We start from the raw sequence: 25,464 nt of genomic DNA, 5'->3' as shown, positions 1-25,464 counted from the left end.
ACTTGTGCCCAGGAATCCCCTGGGGACCTTGTAAAAGGCAGGCTCTGCTTCCAAGGCCAGAGGTGGGAACTGAGGCTCTGTACGCCTGATGAGCAAGACACTAGCCCGGCCTTCTGACCCGTCACTCACCCTGACTGCTCTGGGAGCCCAGGGCAGGGCACTTCCGGCTTTTACAGTTTACACTCTAGTTGAAGATGCAAGAAGCACGCAATTTCAAATAGCAATAAATGCTTGGAAATAAATAAAACAGGTTAGTGGGATAAGGGGTGTGTGGCTGCTTCAGCTTTAAGGAGAACTTGTAGCTTTTGGCTTTAAGGAGCCCCAAGGCAGAGGGAACAGAAGGGGAGCTTCCTGAGGCCGGGACAGCCCAGCAGAGTGAGAGAAGATGAAGTTAGAGAACAGAGGCCGCAGGGAGGGGCTGGTTCTGTTCTCACTGCAGTCAAAAGCCACAGTGGGATCTAGAGAGAGCACAAGCATCTTGCATTTTGCATTCTGATTCGCTTTAAAAAGATAATTGCTGATCTGAGTTCTGTATTTTTCACTTCATTTAACTGCTAAGGCTTGGTCACATTTTCCCCTTTGCTGACTTTTTCCCCTTCAGATCCTGAAAATAAAGATAAAGATGTAGATGTCTTTAAGGGTAAGAAAAACCAAGGAATCATTTTTATATCAGAGGAAAGCCAAACTCAGAACCGAGGCATGTCCGAGATGCTGGCGTGGAGACCCTGCCCCTGGGAGAGGCGGGCAAGCGTGCTCCTCAGGAGGGCTTCACGGGGTGGTGTCCGTGAACTTCAACCAACTTTCTTCCTGCCAGATTCCCGCCACAGGCAGCAAGAGGATCTTGTGGAGTAAGAAAAAAGGGGAGCTGGAAGAAATATAGGGCTCAGTGGCTGCCTGTCATAGGGCACTGCCTCTGCATGGGTCACCGAAAAGCCAAGTGAGAGATGAGGATTCTGGGTGATTTACTGCAAAGGAATGAGCCGGCGTGAGACTTGCTTTCTTTTTTCCTTGAAGTGATACAATTCCAAAAAGCTTCTGGCAACACCTTTAGCACAGCAATCTGTTGACCAAAGAGATCTTCAATGCAAAAGGGCACGAGTTCAGTCTGTCCATATGTGGCCCTATCAGGATACTGGGTTAGCAGTTAATTCCTTCAAGAAAATCCTAGGGAAGATGTGTGCCCAAATGTTAACAGTAGTTACCTCTGGGGGTACGAGTCAATGGGGGAAGGAGAAAGAAGGGTGCCTTCTGCTTAACTTTCCAAAGAATCAAAATAGCAGGAGAGAAAAAAGAAGATTCCAGAATCTAGCTCAATGACACTTCATCCAAATTACAGCAAGGCCTGGCCTCTTGGCTAAGTCACATTTCCTTAAGTGTGTTTAGTGCCTATCATTACTCTCATAAGATGCTTCATTAAAAAACAAGGTTCTGGGTCCAGGTAAATTTTGAAATACAACAGCTCATCTTCTGGAACTCACTGTGGACCATGCTGGCTGCAGCAGGCTGACTTCCACTACCCCCGAAAATATGTCCATCTCCTAATTCCTGGAACCTGTGAATGTTCCTTATGTGACAGACTTGGCAGATATGATTAAGGATCTTGACATGACACAATTATGGACCATTCTATGGACCCTAAATACAATCACAAGTGTCCTTGTAAGAGGGAAGCAGAGGGAGACTTGACGACCCAGAGAGGAAGGTGGCAGTGAGAGAGACAGATTTAAAGATGCTGACCTGCTGGCTTTAATGACAGGAAGGGGTCAGGAGCCACAGGACGTAAGGGATGCCGCTCTAGAAGCTGGAAAAGGCAGGGGAGAGGATCCTCTCCTACAGCCTCGAGAGGGAGCAGGGCCTTGGAGCACCTTGGTTTCTGCCCAGTGAAACCACATCAGACTTCTGACCCCCAGAACTGTAAGACGATACGTCTGTTGCTTTCAAGTCCCTAATTGTGGGCAGCTGGTTACAGCAGTCACAGAAGACTATACACTGAGTTAAAACCTTAAGAAGCAAGGTCCCACATACCTGGATTCGAATCCTGCTGCTCAGCTGATGACCCAGCTGTGACAGGCATCCCCAGTCCTATTCCTTCACCTGACAATCAGGGCGACTGTCTCCCTTAGGCTTAGCGGACTAGCTGAGAAGGGATGAGCAGCAGCATCGCAGTGGGCAGCCAAATGCTGTTTTCTCTTTGGAGGAGCTGCCAGAACACGTCTTCCTCCAGCAGCTCCTACTGGTAGGTCGCACAAGGACCCCTGAGGCGGGTAATTATGGGCCTTGCTCAGTCTCACATACGTGACCTCTGTGCAAATCGGCAGCACCACGAGTGGGGGGCAGGACGAGGATCCCTGCAAGTTTCCCAAGTCCCCCATGATGTGGCAGCTGGTCCAGGGCAGGTGCTGCCACCAGGGTGGGAGCCCACGGAGCCCTCTGGTTCACCAGGCCATGGAGAGCTCATCGTAGCAGCTTAAGAACACCCTTGTGCATTACTGCAAAGAAGCCCAAATCCTCTCCCTTATACATTCACCTTGCTATAAAAAACAAAATTCAACAAAATTCGATTTGAAGATCCAATTTACTTTAGGAAGCGATTCATGAATTGGGCAACATCCCCTCTAGCAAGCAGAGAACTGCTCGGCTGAGTTGCACAGAATGGAAGGTTTCTACTGGCAGGAATGGCAGGTGGGGAGGGAGGGGCAAGAAGTTATTCGCAAAAGAAAGGAAGGGGCTGGTCAGGCCAGGTCACCCTCCCCTGGGGGCAGAGCAGGGGGCTGCAGCATGCAGATCGCCTCATCCATCTTTGGGGATGGGAAGGCTCAGGGACAGATGACCACATCCTGTGGCCAGAACATTCCTGACTGACCACATTCCTGGGGGAGGCTGCAGGTGCAGCCAGGTGAGGCGGTGGCTCAGGCTTGGTGACTCGGCTGCACAGAACCAACCCCACTTTGGGCCTGGTTTAGCGATCTTCAGCCCTAGCCTGTGTCCAACTATAACCCTGAAATTTTAGTTTCAAAACATCAAACTGAAAAGATTAACAGTGTGATTTATTTCATTTCAGTGCACTACAGTAGCATGCAATTTGTACATTTAAAAGGTAATTCTCCTCACATAAAGAGCTCGCTGTACTTCAAGGACTGGAGACGGGGTGCTGGGGTCCTTTGCTTCCTCACCACAGCACCAAGGGGAAACAGTACCTGGTTTGGCACGTTGACATTCAAGCAGAATCTGTCCCTGTCTGTTACCTAATCCCCTTCTCTAAGCCAACTGTCAGCTTTTTCAATGGAATGACAAGTCCCACCAGGAACAAGCTGTTTACCGTAAGCCAGACAAGGAGTACCGGCCCTGGGTCCAGTTTGGAAGAAGTACAAGCCTGGCCCCTCTGTCTTCTCGAGTGTGTTACTAGCTCGTAAAGATTTCACAGAAATTTGCTTTGAGGAAAACACAACTTCCTTGATTGGCAGGTAAAAGGCACTTATGCACATCCTGAATTAGTAAAATTACTGAGAGAAGAAGAATAACACTGAACCCTTCTCTTATCCTGACTGATCAAAATTCTGGAATTAAATGGTATGTAGTTGAACTGCCTCTATGCAGAAAGCAGACTCATTATTCCACAGCCTGCCGTGCTGACTGGCTTCGCTGCACGTTTTTAAAACACAGATTCCACATCCCCCATCTCCACGTATACGGTCTTCAGTTGTGAGTAATATTCAATTGTCACACGGCCATTCTCTCTGCCAAACCCTGAAAGGAAGAGAAGGGGTTACAACGAGCCGTCAGTGCAACAGTCTCAAGTCAGTGACCCTCAAACACAAACACCACTTGGCGCGGCCGGGGAAGAACCCAGAGCCGAAAGGTTCCGGGATGAAGTCCCAGCTGTAATTACCAGCTGCAGAGCTGGGCAGGGGTCGGGGGAGGGAGCAACTGCCCCTCGGGCATGGAGACAGGAAATCCAGGTCTCACTTCTTACCGGTCTGAATCTTAACTCAGGTATCCACTATTCTGGGTGGAGGTCTGAGAGTGTTGACTTTCTTATCAGTTAAGGCAGTTATTTAACTTACTGAACTCTTACGAAGAGTTAAAGTCTCTACAACCACCACTGAGACCTTTGGAGGTTGGTGCTAACTTAAAACCTAACTCTCCTTAACGGGCTTATTAACCTCTTACACTAAGTCTGTAGGAGCGGCCTGCTATTCACGCCCCGCCCACTGGGGGGCAGGAGACCCGAGGCCGCTCAGATTACCCAAAGCCCAGGACACTGCCCAACTACCAGGTTACGGACAGCATCCCACACTTGGCCTTTCTTGCCACCCTGCCCCAGACTTAGGTAGGCTCCACCTCCAAAGAGCAGGGCCAAGTCCCCAAAAACATACACCTCCAGCAGGTACCACTCAAAAGGTGACACATACACAGGCCCTGGCAGGGCCTCGCCCCGCCTTTTGTTCCTCTCGGTACCTCTGAGCACAGAGCCGCGTGGGCCGTGAGATCTGGTGCTGCTCCGCAGGCCTGCCGCCTTTCTGTCCCTCATCCCCCATGAGCATGCCCAGGACAGTGAGCCAAAGGCTGGGGTGAGGAAGGGAAAGCCAGCCTACAGGGCCCCGCGAGGCCCAGGCCGCAGATGCCTAACGAGGGACCCCCTGCTCTGTGGCTTCTGCACCAGTGACACAGCGCCTGGGCCCACTCTGCACTGGTGCCTGTGAGGGCAGTTCCTGTGGGCACCTCACGGAGAGGAATGTGGGAGTGTGCCTAGGGAATGCCAGACACTAAATGCCAAACAACACTGTGAAATTATCCCTCATCTCATCGGCACCCATCAGGGTTTGTTTGCCAATGCTGCCAATGCCATCAAGTTACCAAGAAACGAAGGGCTGGATGCTTAGAATGGTGCCTTGACAAAGCCCAAACCACTTTCCACGCAGAAGAGCCAGGGACTTTGGTGGATGTTTATGGGCCACAGACTCCAACAAGCCTCAAGGCGTTGGCCGTACACCCAGCGCCCCACACCCTGACACCCTGGATGCATAGATCCGTCATGTCAAGGTAGCGCACGTGTGAGTGCTGGAAAGAGGAGAGGCACTCCTCCACTTAGGAGCGTCCCGTATGCCACCCAGTGCGAGGCTAACAACTGTGGTTCACTGAAAGGTCACAGGAAGGGATTTTATCAGTTTGGCATAATTAGGAAAACTAATCAATATATCACATGCTTTCTGAAATACTACTTTCCAAACTTTACATGAACTGAATTTAAAATCCCCACTCTGGGTGATGGCCAACATCCCTAGTGTGGATGCTTGGGGGGGACTTGATGCTTACAGCGATCACAGAGTGAAGAAAAGTAACTCTACCCACAAGACAAATCTTTCTGAGGTACCTATCAAGAGGTCACAAACCGGGATACATATGTCACAACCTCCTGGAGAGCTTTTTTAAAAAGAAGATGCCTGGCCTCCATTCCCAGAGACTCTGCAGTGGGTCTGGGGAAGACCAGAAATCTACTTACCTTTCCAGGTGATTCTGATACAAGGCAGGTTTAGGAATCTGGTCTATAAGGACTGAACCGTGACCAACACCCCGGGAGACCTCTCTCACAGGGTCGGCTCCCACCCCGTGCCGCACCTCACCTGACTTCTTATATCCACCAAAGGGCAGCTCCACCGGGCCGACATTATAGTTGTTAATGAAGCACATCCCTGCCTGGAGCTCAGCCACCACTCTGTGAGCACGCTGGATGTCCCTGCAAAAAAGAAACACTGTGGTTATTCAGTTTCCTTGGCTACCACTATTAACAGAAGTTAGACTGATAGTTCTAAGGGTCTCAAAAACATTGATAAATTCTTTTTTCTTCAAAATGTGTTTTAAAATCTTGAGTCATCCAGGCAAAATAGGCAAGGATTTAAGTTTTACAGATGGCTGCATCCAAAAGCATCTATAGGACAAGGAGCGGCAACAGGATGTCAAAACGCTGCACTGGGGAAAAAGTCTTTTCAACAGTATTGGACAACTGGATATCCATGTGCCGAAGAATGAAGGTAGATCCCTTTCTTATACCACATACAAAAATTCACTCAACTAGATCACAGACTTAAATAAATGTTTCCAGAGAAAACCACAGAACATGTAACTCTTCAAAGAAAACAGGAATAAATCTTTATGACCCTGTGTTAGACAAAGCCTTCTTAGACATGACACCAAAAGTAAATGACAAAAAATAAATAAAAGATTATTTTAAAAATTTTGTACTGTAAATGACACTATCAAAACAATGAAAAAGACAGCTCACCTGAAAACAAAATCCCTGATTAAAAAAGACATGTGCACCCCTATGTTTACTGCCACATTATTTACACTAGCCAAGATACGGAAGCAACCTAAGTGTCCATCAATAAATGAATGGATGAAGATGTGGTACATATACATGATGGAATATTGTACAGCCATGAAAAAGAAAGAAATTCTCCCTTTGGGACAACATGGATAGAGCTAGAGGGTATTAGGCTCAGTGAAATAAGCCAGGTGGAGAAAGACAAATACCATATGATTTCACTTATATGTGGAACCTAAAAACAAAACAGAACAGAATGAACAAAATAGCAGTAGACTCAGAGACACTGAGAAGTGACTGATGGTTACCATGGGGAGGGGTTGGGGTGGGTGGGTGGGGGAGGGTGAAGGACATAAAGGGGCACAAAAATTCTTAATCATGATATAAGTTGGTGTTGGTCACGGCGACGGTAGTGCAGCATGGAGAATATAGCCGGTGATTCTGTAGTATCTTCCTGTGCGGCCAGACAGTAACTGCTCTAGGGGCGTGAGGTTTAATGACGTGGCAACTGGTGAAGCACTGTGTCGTCTACTTGAAACCAATATAATACTGTGTATCAACTATACTTGAATTTTAAAAAGGGGAAAAAATTTATAAATAAATTTAATGATCCAAATTCATCAAAAAAAAAAACCCCCACAATTTAACCTTGCACATTAAAAAAGCATAATGGCAAGAGTGAAGCAGCCTTAGAAAGCTGCCCGCTCGGCCGGCGCCATCCGTCTGTGCACCATCAGCAGTACGCAGTCGTTTTCAAAGAAATTTTGCTCCCCGATTACTTTTTACATTTATTATAGGGGCTCAGTTTATGTACAAAGATATTAATCACAACATTACTTACAATAATTAAAAGTGAAAACACCCTAAAAAATGCCTACATGGGTTACAATCCATTCCAATTAGGAACTTGTACAAAACCACTAAAAATCATGTTTTTGAAGAATACTGCCAGTATTTATATGCCTAGAGGTTTCTGAATTCCTTGACACCTATGTTTTCAATAGGCAACTAACCCAACACTTGACAGAAATCAGACCTTTAAATATTTATTTACTATATGAATGAAAAAAGGGAATTTTCATTAACCATGTTTATAGGTCAAATTAAACTCAATAGAAGGCATTCAGAGCTAACTATGAGAAGGTACTTCGGCATCTTTGGACTTTATCTGAAGAAAACAGAAAATGCAGTGAGGACAGACTCTAGTGAGGGAATCCGAGCAATTAAGTGTCTAACAGACACAGCAGCCCCATACCCTCAAAGCCGCCTGGGGTGTCCCTTCCCCACGCACCTGGTAAAGACACCAGCAGCCAGGCCAAAGGTGGTATCATTGGCTCTTTCCAGAACCTCGGCTTCAGTGTCAAATGATAAAATGGACATGACTGGTCCGAAGATCTCTTCTTTCACACAGGTCATGTCATCTCTGCAATCGGCTGCGAACATTGCAATAAAATCAAGCATCAGTGAAGGACTTACTCCTGGCACTTGAAAATGTCTTCTTGTCCACAGTAAACTGAAATACACAGCTTTGAGGAAATTTCAGTGACATTGCCAATGTGGATATAAACTGGAACATCCTTTCTGCACGGCAACTTAATACGTACTGAAGAGCCATAGCCTTTGTGTAATTCTAAAGTCACTTTTTAAAATTCATGGTAAGGAAACAGCTAATGAGGAGAACAGGGACGTACGTACAAGGCCTTTCATCACAACCTGTAACAGGGGAAACTGGAAGCTACAAACTCAACATCCCAAACAGACAGAGAATCACATGAATTACACACACCCCAGTGACGAACTTTTATGAAGCGTCCAGAAGTAATGCTTTTGAAGAAAACTGACGTAAATGCTCGTGATAAAACACTGACTGAAAGCTACTAACTGTATATATTGTCCCAATATCTGTTAAAATGTTACACATATAAATATTTCATTATTTTCCACATTTTCTTAATGACTCTGTGATATTAGAATCAGAAACAGTCTTGTAAAAGAAAGAAAATCCTATATAAAAACATAAACGTAGAAATAATTGAGGGGATGTTCATATGAAAAAGGATTTAAGTTCTAAATGACTGAATTCTCACTCGGCATTTTAAAATATGCATATCCAAGGAAGCTCATATATTTGGATGTGCAACACTGAACCCCAGCAAATCTCAAGAGTGGTGCATTTATGTGCAAGGAACCTGAGGACACATGTCAGTGCTGGAGTGGGATATGTCGCTCACAGGGTTGTGCTGTACATGTGAACAAGAGGATAGAAAAACAGCCGGAGGACCCTACTGTAAACGCCAGCTTTGCACAGACGAAGTCTGAAAACGGAGTATTCACGTATCTGCAGAGACGACAACTCTAAAATCTCTTCAGATGGATTAGAGCTGTGTACACACAGTGGGAACAGCACTCTGCTCAGCCGGACGTGACACCGCACTTAGGGGACACCTAAGCTATCTCCAAAGATATACAAAATAATTGTTTGAGGATAGATTAGGTTCTAATTCTCTGAAAACTAGTAATCTACTATTATAACTTTTAGGGAAACTGTTAGCCAGAATATTAAGTTACTCAAGACAATTCATTACCTAGTCCTAGACAGTGTTTCATTATCATAGGCTGGGTGATAATGCCGTCCACACATGACAGTGCACACAGGCTCTGCGTGCACGGAGTCCTGTGCTGGAGCCAGAGAGATGGGGGGATCAGGAAACAGCTGACATACAGGGAAAGGAAAGGTTCTTGCCGAAACATAACACTCTACTTTAGTCCCCAAGTCTTATGCAAATGAACCTGGAGATCTAGATCATTCTCAAACTTCAAAGTGCATAAATTTGAATTGGGGGCTTAATAAAAGGCAGGTCTCTAAGCCAGGCTTCTGCAAATTGCACAGCGCAGGGACCAGGAATCTGCTTTTTTAACAAGTTTTCCAAGTGATATTGATGTCAGAGACCACAAACCAGGCTTCTGGAATCCCTAGAATAAAGTTAAGGTAGTTAGCTCCTTGTTCTTTGCCTGGGTGCACAGCCTGGTTAAAAATAACCTTTTTTTCTGACAGTAAATTACATGCTCTGTGTGAAAATCTGTAATGTTCAGAAAACCACAAAGTATCATAAAGATCCTCTTTAATTCCAGCATCCAAAAGCCCACTATTACTATCCCTTCTTTTTCTTATGCACCCATTTGGTGTTTAATAGATTTAGGTTAATACCTGCACAACAGGTTTTTTAACCAATATCTTTTATTTAAAAATGTAAGCTTTTCCTAATTACTTGATAACGACAAGCTAATCCATGGTATGGATGTTCAGTTCACAGCTTTTAAGCCTCAGTGGCTCTTTAGCAAAGGCTAAAGGTTAAACTGCATCCAATAACTCAGTGTTGAAAACTGACACCACTGTCACCCTAGAGAAAAATCAGCTCAACCTACCTTCAGATAAGGTCTAAGGAATCATACAACGGAACTCAATCTATATATAGTGTCTAAGGCCCCCAAAACTAACAATGTTTTCATAGGCGCTACTAACACATACAATGACAAAGGAGAGCGTGGGAATGGCAACAGGGTCTGGAACACCGTCGCCCCCGAGGCAGCAGGGAAGTGGGTTGGCAGACAGCAGGATGACCACATTCTTGGCTGTCCAAAACAGGAGATTTTTCAGACTGAAAGGAGGTGCTAAAAATTATTAAATTACCTAATTTTCTACCATATTAACATACTGACAAACTGGTTTTATTATATTGATGACATATAGTTCAAAGAAAACACATTTTCCACCAACTTTCTTGAGAAATGACATTCACTACTTAATTTTTTATCAAACATGGGCTTTCATTTTTTTGAGCTTCCTGCTTCCCGAACAGGTGTTCTAGTCCCAGGTAAACACACACATGTGGTCACCCAAGAGGAGGGGCACCCAGGGGGCTTCAGAGGTCACAGGGAACTTGCCAACCCTTGCCTTCCACCATGTGCAGATTGTATGAGTTCTTTTCTATCAGACATTTAACTCAAACTGTTTAAAACAAACAAGAGGACATACTTAGTATACAAGGTCTCATGTAATATCCATCCTTTAATTTGGGGTCTTCCGGCACATACGGGTCTCCACCACATAACACTTTAGCGCCCTGCCAAAGGAAAAGAGAATGCATATGCTAGTTAAACACAGAACTCTGACACGCATGCCTGGAATGTTAAGTGTGTCAGTCTGTGCCACGAGCACAAAGCAGAACACCGTTCCGGACACACGCAGAACAAAGTGGATGTGAACATGGGGAAAGGCCCACAGCACGTAGCCTACCTGGCCCTCCCCTGGCCATCCCGTCTCCCTATTTCTCACCTGCTCCTTTGCCAGCTTAACAAAGCCGAGGACTCGGTCCAGGTGTGGCCGGTTGATGAGGGGACCCATCCTTGTATCTTCCAGAAGGGGATCTCCAATTTTTATCCTTTGGGTCTGTTTCACTACTTCCTCTGTGAATTTATCAAGAATTTCCTTTTGTACAAAGACCCTTGTGCCATTACAACAAACCTGAAGGACAGACACAAATTTATATGTTTAAGGAAGGAGAAAATCCAACAGCTTCAAACTTGAAAGAGACAGTATACTATTTTTTAAAAGGTTAATTACATTTGTAAAAATTATTCCCATACTGAATAGGATCACATGTAAATGTGGGCAAATCACCCTATAAGTACACTGTCTGCCATTGCAGATAAAAGTCTGATCTTTTTGTTTGTTTACATTTTCTTAAGGCCATTAGTAGATCCAGAGACCCACAGGACTTCTCCTTCCTCGTATCAGCTGCGCACGCTGGTTGTGTTAAAAGGACGCAGTGGGAGGGGCTGAAGACTAAAAATAGATGAAGAACTGAGGGCTTGAGCGTAGTGCAAACTCGGAGCATGTCACAGTCACTGTCTCCAAAACCACTAATTATGACTATTTAGACCCTCCCACAGACATGAACATAAATACTATTCAAATGCTATCAGAACAGAAAATTGGTATGACAGTGGAAGGCAGCACACCTCCCCGGACCAGAGCCCCAAACAGGAAAAGCTGTGGGGTTGTTTTTTTTTTTGCTAGAAGGGAATGAGTCAAACAAACATCGAATACTGAAGAAGGGCTTAGACTGCAAACAGTACATCAAGCTCCTGTTTCCACCAAGTGCACTGTGTCTGTGCAAGAAAAGACACTTGCTCTTGGGGAACACACAGCCGCGCACAGGTTAGGGGTCTACGTCTGCAACTTTCACACAGTTCAGAAGAGGCTTAGTAACATGCATGTGCACACAAACACTGATAAAGGCGACAATGTTAACATGTGAGGAACACGGCTCAAGGGCCCGGGATTCCTGACATTACTTCTCAGCAAGAAGCTTTAGAGCTGTTGGATGCACCTGGGCACCCACCTCGCCCTGCGTGAGGAAGTTGGCCATCAGCGCCCCCTTCACGGCATTCCCCAGGTCGCAGTCTGAGAAGATGACCAGCGGAGATTTGCCTCCCAGCTCCAAGGTGACAGGCTTGATTCCTTTGGCCGCCATCTCCATGATCTTAGAGAAAAACACGAACATTCAGAAGTCTGGCACACGAGACCGCCTGCGAGGTCAGCTAGACCCTGAGCCTTGTATGACTATACAAGTCGCCCTTATATGACTGTACGTATGACCGGCGGCCTGCTGCCCCTAACTCTGCCCTTCGCCTACGGGCAGTTCTCTCCTAGAGCTCTGAGGGCAGTCGGCAGAGCTGCACTGGACACTGGGAACAGGGAACTCACTTCTGTACCACAGCTACTGTGCTGAGGCCAAGGAGCTCAGAGCGCAGGTCAGCGTCAGATGAGTGAAGACGCAAAGAGCATAGTGGCCACTGGGGCTGGCACACCCACAAGCAGGGAGTGACAATGTCTTTGCCCCACACCGGGCCTGCCACCCACCTGCTGTGCCCGCCGCCTCAGTGGCTCCCTGCCTCCTGCACACTCCTGACCTTTGCCCATAGTACTACGACCCCCCCTGCGTGGTAAAGGCGGCATCAGCTCAGGAGGTTGACCTCCCACGCCTACTCTGGGCAGGCCTGAGCTGCCGCCTCTAGATGCTGTTCACATGAACCCGCCCGGCTGCATGTTCACCTTCCTGCCAGTGGGCACGCTGCCAGTGAAGGAGACTTTGGCCACGTCGTGGTGCTGACACAGGCCCTGGCCAGTGGCAGCGCCCCCCTGCACCACGTTGAAGAGCCCAGGCGGCACGCCGGCCTCCATGTAGATCTCCGCCAGCAGCACAGCAGACACGGGCGTGAAGGGAGACGGCTTGAAGACCATGGCGTTACCTGCACGACCAAGACAGACAGACTGCAAGACCGGCCGCCCTCTGAGGACAGACGAGAGGGGGAGCCGAGAAGAGCCGCAACTGCGTCCTGTTTCCTCACCAACTCCAGGGCCAGAAATGTTACTCATAAGTAAACGCATCTTGTTCTTCCCACCAGGGTTTTTTTCATTAAACAAACTCAACTAGTAGTACCTGCCTTTCTAGGCTTTGCACACTTACTATCTCATGTAACACTTGCAACGCTGACATGAATGAGGTGTGATTAGTCCCATTTTTTTAAAACTGAAACTGAAGGCCAGGCTAATTACTCGAAGAGAATCCCCAGAGCTGGTGCACAGCGCAGTCCTGTTTCTCCTCTATCACAGGGCCTCCCACGCAGGAACGGCGAAAGGAACACAAAGTAGGCACAAGCCATCTCGCTTGCACTTCAGGCCCGTGTTCATTCAGCTTGATGTAATTCTTTAAACATCTACAATCTGATTCTCTAAAAATTAAAGCATCTAACAGAAGAGTTAGATGAAATGAAATGGAGATGAGGGATCGAGACGCACATCAGGGGAAGGGCCTGAGGACCCCAGCCTCGGACTTCGGGCTCCCCACAGCCCTCCTGGGCCCTGCCAAGCCATCCAACATAAAGTGGCGTAAACTTCATAAATAGTCCAAGAAAATTTTTTTTGCTGAATAGGTAAATAAAACTAATAAATGTGAAACGCTCAGTGACTCCGGCAAGAACTGTTTTTTAATACAAATACTACAAGTAACGCTTTTTTTAACTGTGTGTTTTTTTCCTAAGATAGACCAAGTCTTCTTTTCCCCAGATTCTTCTCCTTCAATAGTAAGTGAAAACTTAAGTCAAGCAGCCAGTCACTCTGACGGAAGGAAGCCTTGTTTGTCCCTCTCTTAAGGTGCGACTGAAGAAGGAAGTTTATCTTCTGCTGCCGGGATGGAGTCCTTAGTGCCGCTCCCCACGCAGGGATTCCTGCCCACAGTTCTTGTCCAGGGAGGGACAGGACCTCCAAGTAGCAGAAATCTAATTCAATATGGCAGTAAAAATAAGACCTCTGTGTGTGACCAAAATTGTTTCTTCCATTATAGAATGAAAAATAAATAAAAATGGGAATAAAACAGACACAATCTGCCTGCACAGCCTGCACAACCCTCTGACGTGGCGCGCACGTGCGTGTGTGTGTACACAGACACGGGGGGCGGGGGGGGGACGGCGGGGAGACAGAAGGGCTCTCAAGCGGAGGCCCCAGTCATTCTCACCACACGCCAAAGCCGGCGCGGACTTCCAGCAGGCGATCTGAAAAGGGTAGTTCCATGCTCCTATGCCCACGCAGACGCCAAGGGGCTCCCTTCTGGTATAACCGAAGGATCCGCCTGGGAGCTGGATGTGTTCGCCTAAGGGGAGAACAGATGAGGAGGGGAGAACGCAGCACGCTCTGCGCGAGATCCCAGCACCCGCACCCAGGGCAGCCGGTCCGGCCTCCCGCGGCCCCCAGCACGCCCAGCGCCCTCCCCGTGCCCGGGTCACTGGCCGTTCACACGCCACGGCCGCATATCCCTCCACACAAGCCATCCTGTCTACACTTTAGACCCATGTTCATTCAGATTAATGTAATTCTTTAAAAATCTACAATCTAATTCTCTAAAAATTAAAGCATCTAACAGAAGAGTTAGATGAAATGAAATGGAGATGAGGGATCGAGACGCAGCAGCAGGGGAAGGGCCTGAGGACCCCAACCTCGGACTTCCGGCTCCCCACAGCCCTCCTGGGCCCTGCCAAGCCATCCAACATAAACTGGCGTAAACTTCATAAATAGTCAAAGAAAATTTTTTTTGCTAAATAGGTAAATAAAACTAATAAATATGAAATGCTCAGTGACTCTGGCAAGAACTGTTTTTTCAACAAGTTGGCCTAAGGCCCAGATATGGTTCTAGGTGTTTTATATGTATTATCTCATCTAATCCTTATAACAACTCAGGAGAATAAGAACCATTATCTCCAGTTTAAATAGGAAGTAATCCTCAGGGTCACCCAAGCAGAGCGATAAACCCAGAACCCAGGCCCTTCTTAATCCCCAAACCTTTCCTCTTCCCCACTAGGACCCGCTCCTTGGCCCCCGTTAGCTGGTCACAAACGGCCAGGCACGGGCTTACCAGCCATGGACCCAGCCAAGCCTGCGTGGTACTCCAGGCACTGCCAGGAGGAGTCAATGTCCAAGCGGGCCTCAAAGATGGACTTGCCGTTGTTGATGGTCTCTATGACGGCGAGTTCATCCCTCCGCTCCTTTGGGTGAAAGAGAAGACGGGATCCCGAACAGGTCACCACGTACCCCAACATACTCAACAAACAGAACACACTGCCCAATTTTTAAAAACAGAAACAAGTGACACTTTAAACGGATATAAAAGGAATGACACTGTTACATTTGGAAGACAGATAAAACCTGGCTGCTCATCTGAAGTCCTACTCTCCCCTCCAGTTAACTGTCATGGGTTTAAACACTAATTCCTCATTTCAAGGTCAGTTAGGAAAGGAATGTTCTGAGGAGTGAGTGTTACAATGTATACATGTATAAATGTGTGTGTGTGTGTGTGTACATGTACATCTGCATGTATACAGTAAGAGAAAATTCTCCTTAGGGAAATTATATAAAATAGCCCCACAACTGGCATTTAATGCATGGCTTTAATTCACCCAGAGAAATGCGGCATGTTAAAATCATAAGATCATTATTTTCTAATGCTCTATACTAATCAATTCTCTTCTTAAATACTGTTTTCTGTTGTAGCCTATACAACTTAGAGATGCAAGAAATGGTCACGGATGAACAGAAAGGTTTGGGGAATTATACTTAAAAAGAAAAGCTAAATAATTTTTTGTCCCAAAGATGAAAAAATTAAATTACTAGATATTTCCTATTATGGATCCAATTTAAAATAAACAACAGAGTGAGTATCTGAACATACACAGAAGACCAATCAAACTGACAAGATGCAGCATTCTTACTGAAACTGATGAGCACGAGGCTGACCAGTAGCAAAACGAAACAAATTAACACAAGCATCTATTTACAGAACAAATGTCAGAAAAGATGGGAGCAGGGATATAAAGACCAATAAGAAACACAGGAATGAGTCTGACAGTGTGATTTGGACATGTTGTATTTCTACAAAGACCACAGGTACAAAGTGTTTTGATTCATTCATTCCACATTCATTACTATGAAAAGAGTATAGATCCATTGTCTGCCTTCAAGGAGCTTATTTGTAAGTTCTAAATAAATTACTGAATAGAAATATTCCTTCAGAAGATAATTTGTTCACATTCAAACATGGTCTAAATTAAATGCCTTTTGAACCAACAATTCACCTTCTCCTTCCCTGATTCCATCCTCACCAAAACTACCTCTTAACAATTATTCCCTAGTCCTCCCAGTTACACTGCTGGAAAGAGGGTAACCAGAACAAGCCTAACTTCTGAACCAGGTATAAATTCACCCCCATTCGTGGATTTGTTGAGTACGATTAACATGAAACAATTTACCAAAGGTGTGACGGACTGTTAGGTGGTTTGCCCTTCATTTCTAGAGTGCAAGAGGGAACCAAGGTCCTAAAAAGTAAGGACCTGCTCACAAGCAGCATGGACAAATGCATGAATCAGCACATTACATTTCAAATACACAATAAAGCATTAAACTGGCAAAGTCCAATGCTGTTGGCTTCCAAGTTAGCAGAGAGAGCACAGATAGGAAGTAACTGCTCATGATCACTGCAAAGCCTTGGAATGGTTACTAAGAATATGAAGTTTTAGTCTCTTGAGGTTTTCTTTTTTGTAAATAGAGACAATTAGTTTTCAGGACTGTTACAAGGTTTCAACTTCTGGCAGAAATTCAATTCACTGGCTGGCCTTTTGAGATGCCTCCTGTCTTATTCCATCATTCTCTACCCTCACAAAAAAGGCTATTTCTCAAAGATCATTTTGAGACCTTTTGTTACACCATACAAGGATCATCAAAACACTCCCCTGATGACAAGCGACCAAGGAGTCCATCCTGAGAGCTAATACTCTTTAGGAGATGGGATCTTGCCTTCCTGGAGGAGGAGGCAGCGGGAGGAGGGGAAGACAGCCCCTACTGCTGCCAAGAGAATCCCTACATCAAGTCGCCCGGCACAACAGCTACTGCAACGAGCACCTCTGGGGACAAGCACGCTTTGGACCTGGCCCTGTCCTCCTCCACGCCACCCCGCCTCTCACTTGACCAGGTGTCCACACGGGGACCAAGCAGCAAAGGGCAGGCGCCTCGCCTCTCCTTCGCTTCATCGTCCCCAGCAGGTCCCAGCGTTTGGCTTTCCTAAGACAGCCGTGTGAGCAAAGGCCACCCACTGAAGTCCTCGCAAGCCCTGAGCTTCACGAGGCAGAGGTGAGGAAAGAGGTCGCCGGCTGTGAGGCTCCTACACTCACGCTCACTAGTGATACGACCTTAGACCAGCCGTGTCACATTCCCAAGTCCGTTCGTTTCCTCATTTGTCCTTCAAGTCAAATAGCAGCTACATTTCAAGATTTTTTCTGATATTTAAATAAAATTGTGTATGGAAAGCACCCTGCATGTCCTACAAATTGTTCTTAAAAGCTAACCCGTTCTAACTCAGCCGCTAACTGAACGCGGCCTTTACCTGCTTACAGGCAACACACGGGCCTTTGTTTCCCCTTTAATGGCCTCACACCCCGTTCTGGCATCCCTCACTCTGCTCTCCCGCCCGTTCAGCAGCTTCTATACACTGTCCTCCTAGGCCACCCGCCTTCCCCTTCTCCCTGGGGGGTGAGGGGTGCTAACGGGAGGCGACAGGAATTGTCCCAGCAGAGCAATGCTAAGTTTCAACAAACGTGGAAGGTTATCAATTACAGTCTAAGGTTCACACCCAACACAACAGACGGCGATTTCAGAAAGGAAGAAAGGCAGAGAGGGAGGGAAGAAGGAAGGAAGGAGAGAGGGACGGAGCGCCCTGACCTAACGTACACGTCCAGAAGGTCACTCCGGCAGCAGTGCAGGGGACCCACTGAGCTGGGCAGGCTGACGGCACGGGGTAACCTCCAGGTACAGTGTGTTCTTTATTTAAATAGTTTTACCCTAGCTTTAAATTACATTTCTCTCTCCTTATAAGCCAAAGGACAGCGGCTTTCGTAAGGATACTCCCACTGAGCAATGACCGGAGCCACCCAAGAAGACCTTATAATCTGGTAAAAGCAACAAAGGATTCAAGGGAAAAAGGAGAGCATCAGACTACAAAACATACAGAAAGCATGTTCGTTTTCCCTGGGAATCAGCAGGCTTCCAGCTAAGGTGGAGTAACAGGGACCAGATCTACCCTCTCTTAAGCAAATGAAACACCAGATAATATCCACGAAACAACAATTTTCAGACACTGGGCGTCGGGTGGCTCAGGACAGTGGTCCCTGAGGGGGCAGCAAACAAGAGGAGCCCCGCGGCCGCTGCAGCCCACTGTTGGGGGGCATTCACGGGGGGCGGGGGGCTCCGTGGGGCCCCACAGATACTGTGAGTGGAGGAGACAGGAGTGTATGAGGGCTACAGTCTGCAAGGCTGGGTGGGAGGGAGGAGAGCTGCAGGGCCAGAACCCCAGGCGTCCGAGTACTGCTCGGGCAGGACAGCACCCAGACCAAGGACAGAACCAAAAAGAAGAGAAGGCAAAAAAAGTCCCCAGAACTCCCATGGGGCAGAAGCAGTTCATGTGCCCCCCAGCCCAGTGAGGAAAACCTCACCAGGACACAGAGCGTCAGGTTAAGTAACCGGCAGACTTAGCTGCGCTGCTGCCCTAACAAAGCATAAAAGCAAGCCTCACGAGATCAAACAGATTCGAAGTGACTTCACTGTGTCCCAGAAGCAGCTCAAGAATATTTTTTAAAGTATAAAAATGTTCAGTATCCAACACATAAAATTCACAATGTCCAGTGCTAAAAGATTCCCAGGCATGCAAAAAGGAGGAAAATTATATGACACTTCATCAGGAGGAAAAACCAATCAACAGAAACAGATCCAGAAATGACAGAAATAGAATTGGTTGACAAAGATATTAAGTGTTATGATAACTGTATTTTGAAGAAGACAGAGGAAAACCAGACCACGTGAGGGAGAGACGTGGACGATACACTGAGAAACCAAAAGAACCAAGCTGAACTCCTGGAGATGAAAACCGCCCTGGATGGGTTAACAGCAGATGAGACTACGGAAAAGAGTTTGGTGAACCTGAGGCCTAACAATGGAAATTATCCAAAATAAAGCACACAGAGGAAAAAAACTGGGGAGAAAATGAACAGAGCATCAGTAAGCCACAGGAGGGCTCAAGCACCGCAGCGCGCGTGTCATTAGAGGCCTAGAGAAGACAGACCAGGGCGCAGAGAAAACACCTGAAGAAACAATGGTCAACATTTTCCCAAATTTAATGGAACCGTACATTTGCAGATTCAGGAAGATCAATAAACCCCAAGCAAAACAAATATGAAGAAAACTGCCTTAAAAGATACCACAATGAAACTGCTTAAAACCAGGGCTGAGAAAAATCGTGAAGCAGCTGGAGGAGGAAGAAACGCCTCACATACAAGGGAACAAACAGTAAGAATGGCAGCAGACTTCTCTTCTGAAACAACACAACCAGGAGACAGTGCTGCAACGAACATACTGGGAGAGAAAAAGTCAGCCTAGAAGTATATACCTCTAATTCTTTCAAAACTGAAAGTAAAATTCTTTTCACACAAAGGCTGAAAGAACCTCACCAGCAAACTTGCACTATTACAGACGCTAAAAGGTTTCTTCTAGCAGAAAAAAAATGATACCAGATAGAAAGGTGGACCTATACAAAGGAATGAACAACATAAGAAATGGTTTAAAAAAAAATGTGGCTAAATATGGAATATTTCTACCTTATTCTAAAATTCTTTAACTTGTTCGTTATGCTTCAGAAGATTGGAGACTGACGAGAATTAGGCTTGAGATGGATTAATGATTGTACATTGAGCATTGACCCCCCTATACTGAATTTTATTGTTGTTAACAACCATTTGATCAATAAATATGAGAGATGCCCTCTCAAAAAAAAAAAAAAAAAAAAAAAAAAAAAGATAACTGCATGTAGTATAAAATGAAAGGGCAAAAAAACTGCAGTTCTTGAGTAACAAGAAAAATCCTAAAAAGAATCACTGAGGGCCATGAGTGAAGGCTGGGGTCAGATGAGATTTGTTCAGTTATGAAATAATTTCAGATAAAGGCAGGCAAAGGGCATGAAGGTAGTAATATATTTTTGACTAATACAATAATACATAAATATGGAAGGGAACGGGGCACGGGTTAAAAGGAAAAGAAAATTATTATCAGAGTGCATTTCAGAGTGAAAAAATATTATGAGATATGATTCAAGATAAAAAAGGTTACTTTCATAATGATAAAGGGGACAATTCTTAAGACGACATATCTACCCTAAATGCTTATACACTAGGACAAAGTGATATATTAAAATAATAAATTACGAGCTTTGAGTTTTCACTTTTGTACATGGTAATCTAATCACAAATACATTTTTAACAATAGGAGGAAATATTTTGTTGGGAGAAAATTCTCCATGAGTGTTTTGACATTTCTGTGGGGTGTGGGCTTTCTGAGCAAAATGCAAAGCCCTTGGAGGGCAGAGTGTCTTCCTGAAGACAGAGGTCTCTGGAGAGAAGTAGAGCCATGAAGGTTCCTACCTCCTGTCCCTGGAGACCTGTGCTTAGTAAGTCCCAGGGTAATGAACCAAGTGACACCTCCCTCCTCAACCCTGGAGGAGTCTTTGCAGGGTTGAGCAATCTTCTTCTGCAGAGGGAGAATGGCAGATGTGCCCACACTCCTTACAGAAGCAGGGATCCCCATTTTCAGGTTCCTCCCCTGTGCTGAGATCCACTGCAGGCAACAGGATAACTGGCTCTCACTGTGTCACTCCGTGGGGAATGAGGTACAGAAAACTAGTGCCGAGGTACTGAGCCGGCTGCTGCATTTTGCTGGGAGTCATACACCATCTCTTGCTCAAATCCAGAGAGCCTCGTGTCTCCTGTGGGAGCACGCACATACCCCTGCAAATAGGGGAACTCTCAGACCTTACAGCCTCTGACTTAACACTCTTCTGAGATATAATCACCACAGTCCTGCCAGAGAGAAATCCAGAGACATATTCACGATTCATATTCGGGTGTGTATTCTCTGCGTCTTCTAATTTTCAGTAATGAGCATTGACTATTTTTGCTCTTTAACACTGTAAAAAACTTAACTTTTTTTTAAAGAGGGGAACATCTATGACTCTATAAAATCTTACCAGGCAATTCAAGTAGAAAATAAAGCTAAAAAAGAAAAGTAGACTTAGAAGAGTCATCAAGAGGAAAAATGCAGGAAGGAAACAAGTTTAAAAAAGAAAAAAAAAAATGGAGACCGCTACACAGGATCCATTTAACTCAAATGAAGATAGAAAAGAAGACCCGTCAAGAGAGATGCCACAAAACCAAGGTCCAAAAGGGGATCACAGACGAAAGCTTGTTTCATATGTCAACATGAGCATACAGAAATATTTTTCAATTTCATAAAAAATATATAACCGAATAGTGCATCAAACTCCAGCTGCAAATCGTCACAAAGAACCCTCAGAGCAATGCAAGAGCACTTTTCCCGAAAGGAATAAATTAAAGCATACCCTTATTATCCTGGCAGCCTCCAAAAGGATTCGACCACGCTCCATGCCAGATTTTTTACTCCATATTTTAAAGGCAGCCTTTGCATCTTGAACAGCCAAATTTACTTCTTTTTCTCCTGAACATGTGAAAGTAGCTATCACTCTGCCTATAAAGACAAGGAAAGTCAGTGGTATCTCAAACTAGTGTCACACATTTAAATAAGGTATTGTGCATTTAAATTTCCTTTTCACGATCCCCTTTGATTTAGTGACCACCCTTATCCCAGCAGTTACTAACTGTATTTTGGAGTCACTGATCCCTTTAAGAATCTAATTCAAGTTGCAGACTTCTCTCCAGGAAAATGTGCTTAACTGTATCACACAATTAGAGAGATCCTGTCCTTTGCCCAAAGCACACCATGACCTTCACGTTATGAACCCCTGCCTCTCTATGTCTAGTTAGCTTTACTAATATTAACTACCAATTATTTTGCAACACTCCTTAACAATGTCTGAGAATCTCAGGGGTACAGCAAAACCGAAGTTCAAAGTACGCAGTTTCCTGAGTTATGAACTCTGATTTTAAACCACTGGTCTATGTTCTATGTATGTGAAATCATACTACTGATAGTTGATAAATATGGTTAATAAACAGCAATATCAAGAAAAGATCTGAAAAGTATTTTCTCAAATATAAAAAAAATCCAGTCTCTTCTTACTCCAGTCTTATTTGCTACCCTTATTCTGGGGGTGATAAGTAAGAAATGCTCAGTTTTGCTAGACGTGTATCTCAAGAGTTGTGACTGTACCACGAATTCTTTAAGCATGTCAAGCCAGCAGATCTTGTTGCCCCACACGTGAACTCTGGGACTCCTGTTTTTTTCCAGAGATTTCAGGCAGTTTCCACTACAAACCTGAATAGTCAGTTGGTAAAGACAGTGGCTAATGATCCCACACACTGTAGGTAATTAAAGATCAATTTTTCCCTTTTGTATCAATCTGGGGTGGGGGCAGAGAGGTGTTTCCTCTGAAAGGCCTCTGATCATCTCTGTCCCCTTCCAGCTCTGACAAGTTGCTCTGTGGTTTAGTGTGACCGGTCAGTTCTAAATTCTCCAGTCTCTCGAAAATCCAGTTTCACTGCGGTGGCTACAAGGCATTCTGGTTTGTACAGAACAGCTAGTTTTCTCCCCACAAATATTACACAAAATCCCGCAAAACAAACACAAAATCAACCTAAAATGTCTTCCTCGTTAGCTCGCGATCTTCAGAGTTACCAGGGCAAGTCCACGGCCTAGCACAACGCCTGGCATCTCATCAAACCCTGGGTGAGTGCCAATTCTGATTCAAGTACAGAAATAACACGAAGGGACCGCAACGAGGCGCTCCCTCGCGCTCATCAGAAGCACCCGCGCACCTCCGGAGACAGCACAGCGCGCAGCTGGCAGTCAAGCCTCCCCGGCGGCGAGACCTCCGCATCCGGCTCCGAGCTGCCCTTTGGGCCTGACACCACCCGGGCCCCTCCACGCAGCCCGGCGCTCCAGCTGTCCGCGCGCCCTCCGCGTGCCTGCGCCGCGGCTCCGGGTGCGCACAGGTGTGAGCGCCCCGCGCCCGCCCGTATCCCGGCTCCCCCGCCGTAGCTCCGGCGAGGGGCGGAGGACACGAGCGCCCCCGGCCCCGCCCCGGCCCGTTACCCGTGGCCGGCTCGAACGCCTTCTCGGTGCCGGAGGAGTCCGCCGGTTCCACGCGGGCCCCGCCGCGGTAATTAAGCGACTGAGACACGACGAAAGTGCCCGTGCTCATGGCGGCGGCAGAACCAGGCCGAAGAGTGCGGAGCACCGGGCCGAGCGCCGCCAAGCCCGCGAGCCGAGACATGGGGGCGGAGCCGCGAGGGGCAAGCGCCGCGGGGCGGGGCGCCTGGAGGGCGGGGCCGAGGGGCGGGTCAAGGGGAGAAATGGGCCTGGAGGCGGGGCCGCGGGAGGGCGGACCGAGGGGGAGGGAGAAGGGCACTGGGGGGCGGGGCGTCGCGGGACCCGGACGCGAGGCCTCCAGGTGGGGCGGGGCCTTCGGGAGGGTGGGGCCTGGGAGAGTTCCGGGGGCAGCGCTCGGCCCCGCCGCGGGGCAAGCCTAGCCCTAGCTTAGCCGGAAGCGCGGCACAACCCCACGCGGGCACGGACGCACAACCTCTGTCAGCGGAGCAGGATCCGGGAGGAGGTCCTCCTTCCAGATCAATATTTGCTTTGCACTTTACTGGAGTTTTCGGACACGTGTCTGCGCGTCATCGTCCTAGAAGCCCACACTGATCCCACCGCCTAAAGAGGGCGGAGGACTGGCGTTCCTGGAATGTTATTTTGGGGGGTTACTCCACTGTTAAACCACCATTTCTTCATCTGTATAGTAATACTTTAAAACGGTGATTGTAGAGACCCAGGGAAGAACTACCAAGGAGACCCGATATTGTGATGTGAAACTGCTTTTTAAATTCTACAAGAGCTGTGTGAATCCCATTAATGACAAACGGTGGCACGAGCTGAAGCCTAAGGTCCGGGTAAAGCAAAGGCCTCAGGAAAAGTTGCGAGGGAAGCCTCAGTATGGCCTGGCGCCCCCAAGGTCCCGGACGTCAGCTAAGGAGACTGACTTACACAAAGGCAGCTTGTTCCCTCTGACTGGATTCCCATGCCTCTGCAGCAGGGGCTTTGGGAACGGAAATTAATTGGCAATCGGGACATTCCATTAGCTCCTGCAGGCTTGTTTCTCTTCCAGGGGCTACAGTCTTTTCTCAGTGTTCTTTCCTTTACCAACCAGCCCATTAGGGATGGTGATTTTCAGGTATAGAGTAGAAATAAACTACTGGTCCATTTTCCCAGCACTCTGATTTCTTCCCAGTGCTACAGAGATTTGTAGGTCAGTCCTCAAGAGAGAAGCAAGGAGGTCATTTATGTGTACAGAGACCGTATATTTCGAATTTGGGCCAGGGGATCAATTCCTATTCATAATTGTGTCCCAACAAATGCATTTTGACTTGTCAAATCATGATTCCTGATGTTTGTTTTAGAAATGTGGTCATGATGTCTGTTGATATAATTCATAGATTATAAAAATGACAAACCTCCAAAATATCTAGCTGTTCCTCCTCCCATCTGTACTTCTACTATCAGCGGTATTACTATATGACTATTAACAAAACCTACCATGTAGTGAGAGCTTATAGATTGCAAAGCCCCTTCACACTTATTTTCTCACTTAAAGCTCATTAATAACCTTGTGAAAGAAAAGGAATGAGCTAGGAACGAGTACGTGGCACTTTCATAAATATCTCAGTGGAAATTCTGCAAGATCAGTTTTATCATCCTTGGTGCAGAAGCGTAAATTATTTCAGAAACGTTTCAGGGCTCCCCCAGAGAGGGGCTGGGATTGGAGTCCAGCTCTGTGCAAATTCAAAGCAAACCTGTTACTACCCCAGGGTCAGATGTTGTCCCCAGGAAGGTTGCCATCAAAATTCACTCTTATTTCAGTGGTTGTTTATCAAAGATAAGGGGGATTTCGAAACCCAGAAACCTGGCCCTGGGGAGAGGATATAAAGGACATGTCAGTTTCCCAGGCAGAGTGTGTTGGCAATAGTCCCAATGCAGCTGAGAAGCCATAGAGCACGGTGGCCACCTGTAAACGTTCAGGATGAGAATTCAGAGAGACAGGAGGGCCACAGGGAGCAGAAGGAAGGCCAAAAGAGGGGCACACCCTCGGAGAGCGCCTGCCAGAGCAGGGAGGTGGAGGCACGGGTGGGAAGACAGAAAGAAGGAGCAGGATCATCGTAAAGGAGGAGACGCTGAGGAGCAACGCCTGCCTCACACTTTGCTTAAGGCTCCCGGCATATCCACATTTCCTTCCCCTGAGAACTGGAGGTGATGAAGAAAGGAAATGGGACCGTCTCCTCCCAGCTCCAGGCCTCCCAACAGGAGCCCCTGAGAACCAGCGGGAGCCCTTCGCTCCACCTTGCCCCAAGTCATCCAGCTGCCAGGCTGTCGCTTTGGTTTAGGTTTATCAGTTGTGGTACTGGATGCTTGGATGCGTCCTTCAGAGTGCCTTTAGGGGGTACCCAGCTCTTAATCCATC

At 46.7% G+C, this 25,464-nt stretch overlaps 1 protein-coding gene across 2 annotated transcripts; it reads right to left on the bottom strand.

Annotated features, from left to right (window-relative positions):
* Positions 1-3,029: 3,029 nt before the first annotated feature.
* On the bottom strand, positions 3,030-23,243 carry ALDH9A1 (aldehyde dehydrogenase 9 family member A1). 2 transcript variants are annotated; one of them, XM_037023619.2, is made up of 11 exons: positions 23,046-23,243; positions 21,376-21,521; positions 14,800-14,929; positions 13,906-14,040; positions 12,444-12,640; positions 11,731-11,871; positions 10,662-10,850; positions 10,362-10,449; positions 7,617-7,758; positions 5,625-5,737; positions 3,030-3,747 (listed from the first exon to the last, which is right to left on the bottom strand). In XM_037023619.2, the coding sequence occupies exons 1-11, from the start codon at positions 23,224-23,226 to the stop codon at positions 3,653-3,655; spliced, it is 1,557 nt and encodes a 518-aa protein (XP_036879514.1). In that variant the 5' UTR covers positions 23,227-23,243; the 3' UTR covers positions 3,030-3,652. The 2 variants fall into 2 exon arrangements, with proteins under 2 accessions (XP_036879514.1, XP_036879516.1); XM_037023621.2 differs by lacking the exon at positions 23,046-23,243 and adding an exon at positions 22,769-22,955.
* Positions 23,244-25,464: the final 2,221 nt, after the last annotated feature.

The sequence above is a fragment of the Manis javanica genome, chromosome 14, assembly GCF_040802235.1.
Source record: "Manis javanica isolate MJ-LG chromosome 14, MJ_LKY, whole genome shotgun sequence".
NCBI lineage: Eukaryota > Metazoa > Chordata > Mammalia > Pholidota > Manidae > Manis > Manis javanica.
This window is presented reverse-complemented; position numbering and strand designations above follow the sequence as displayed.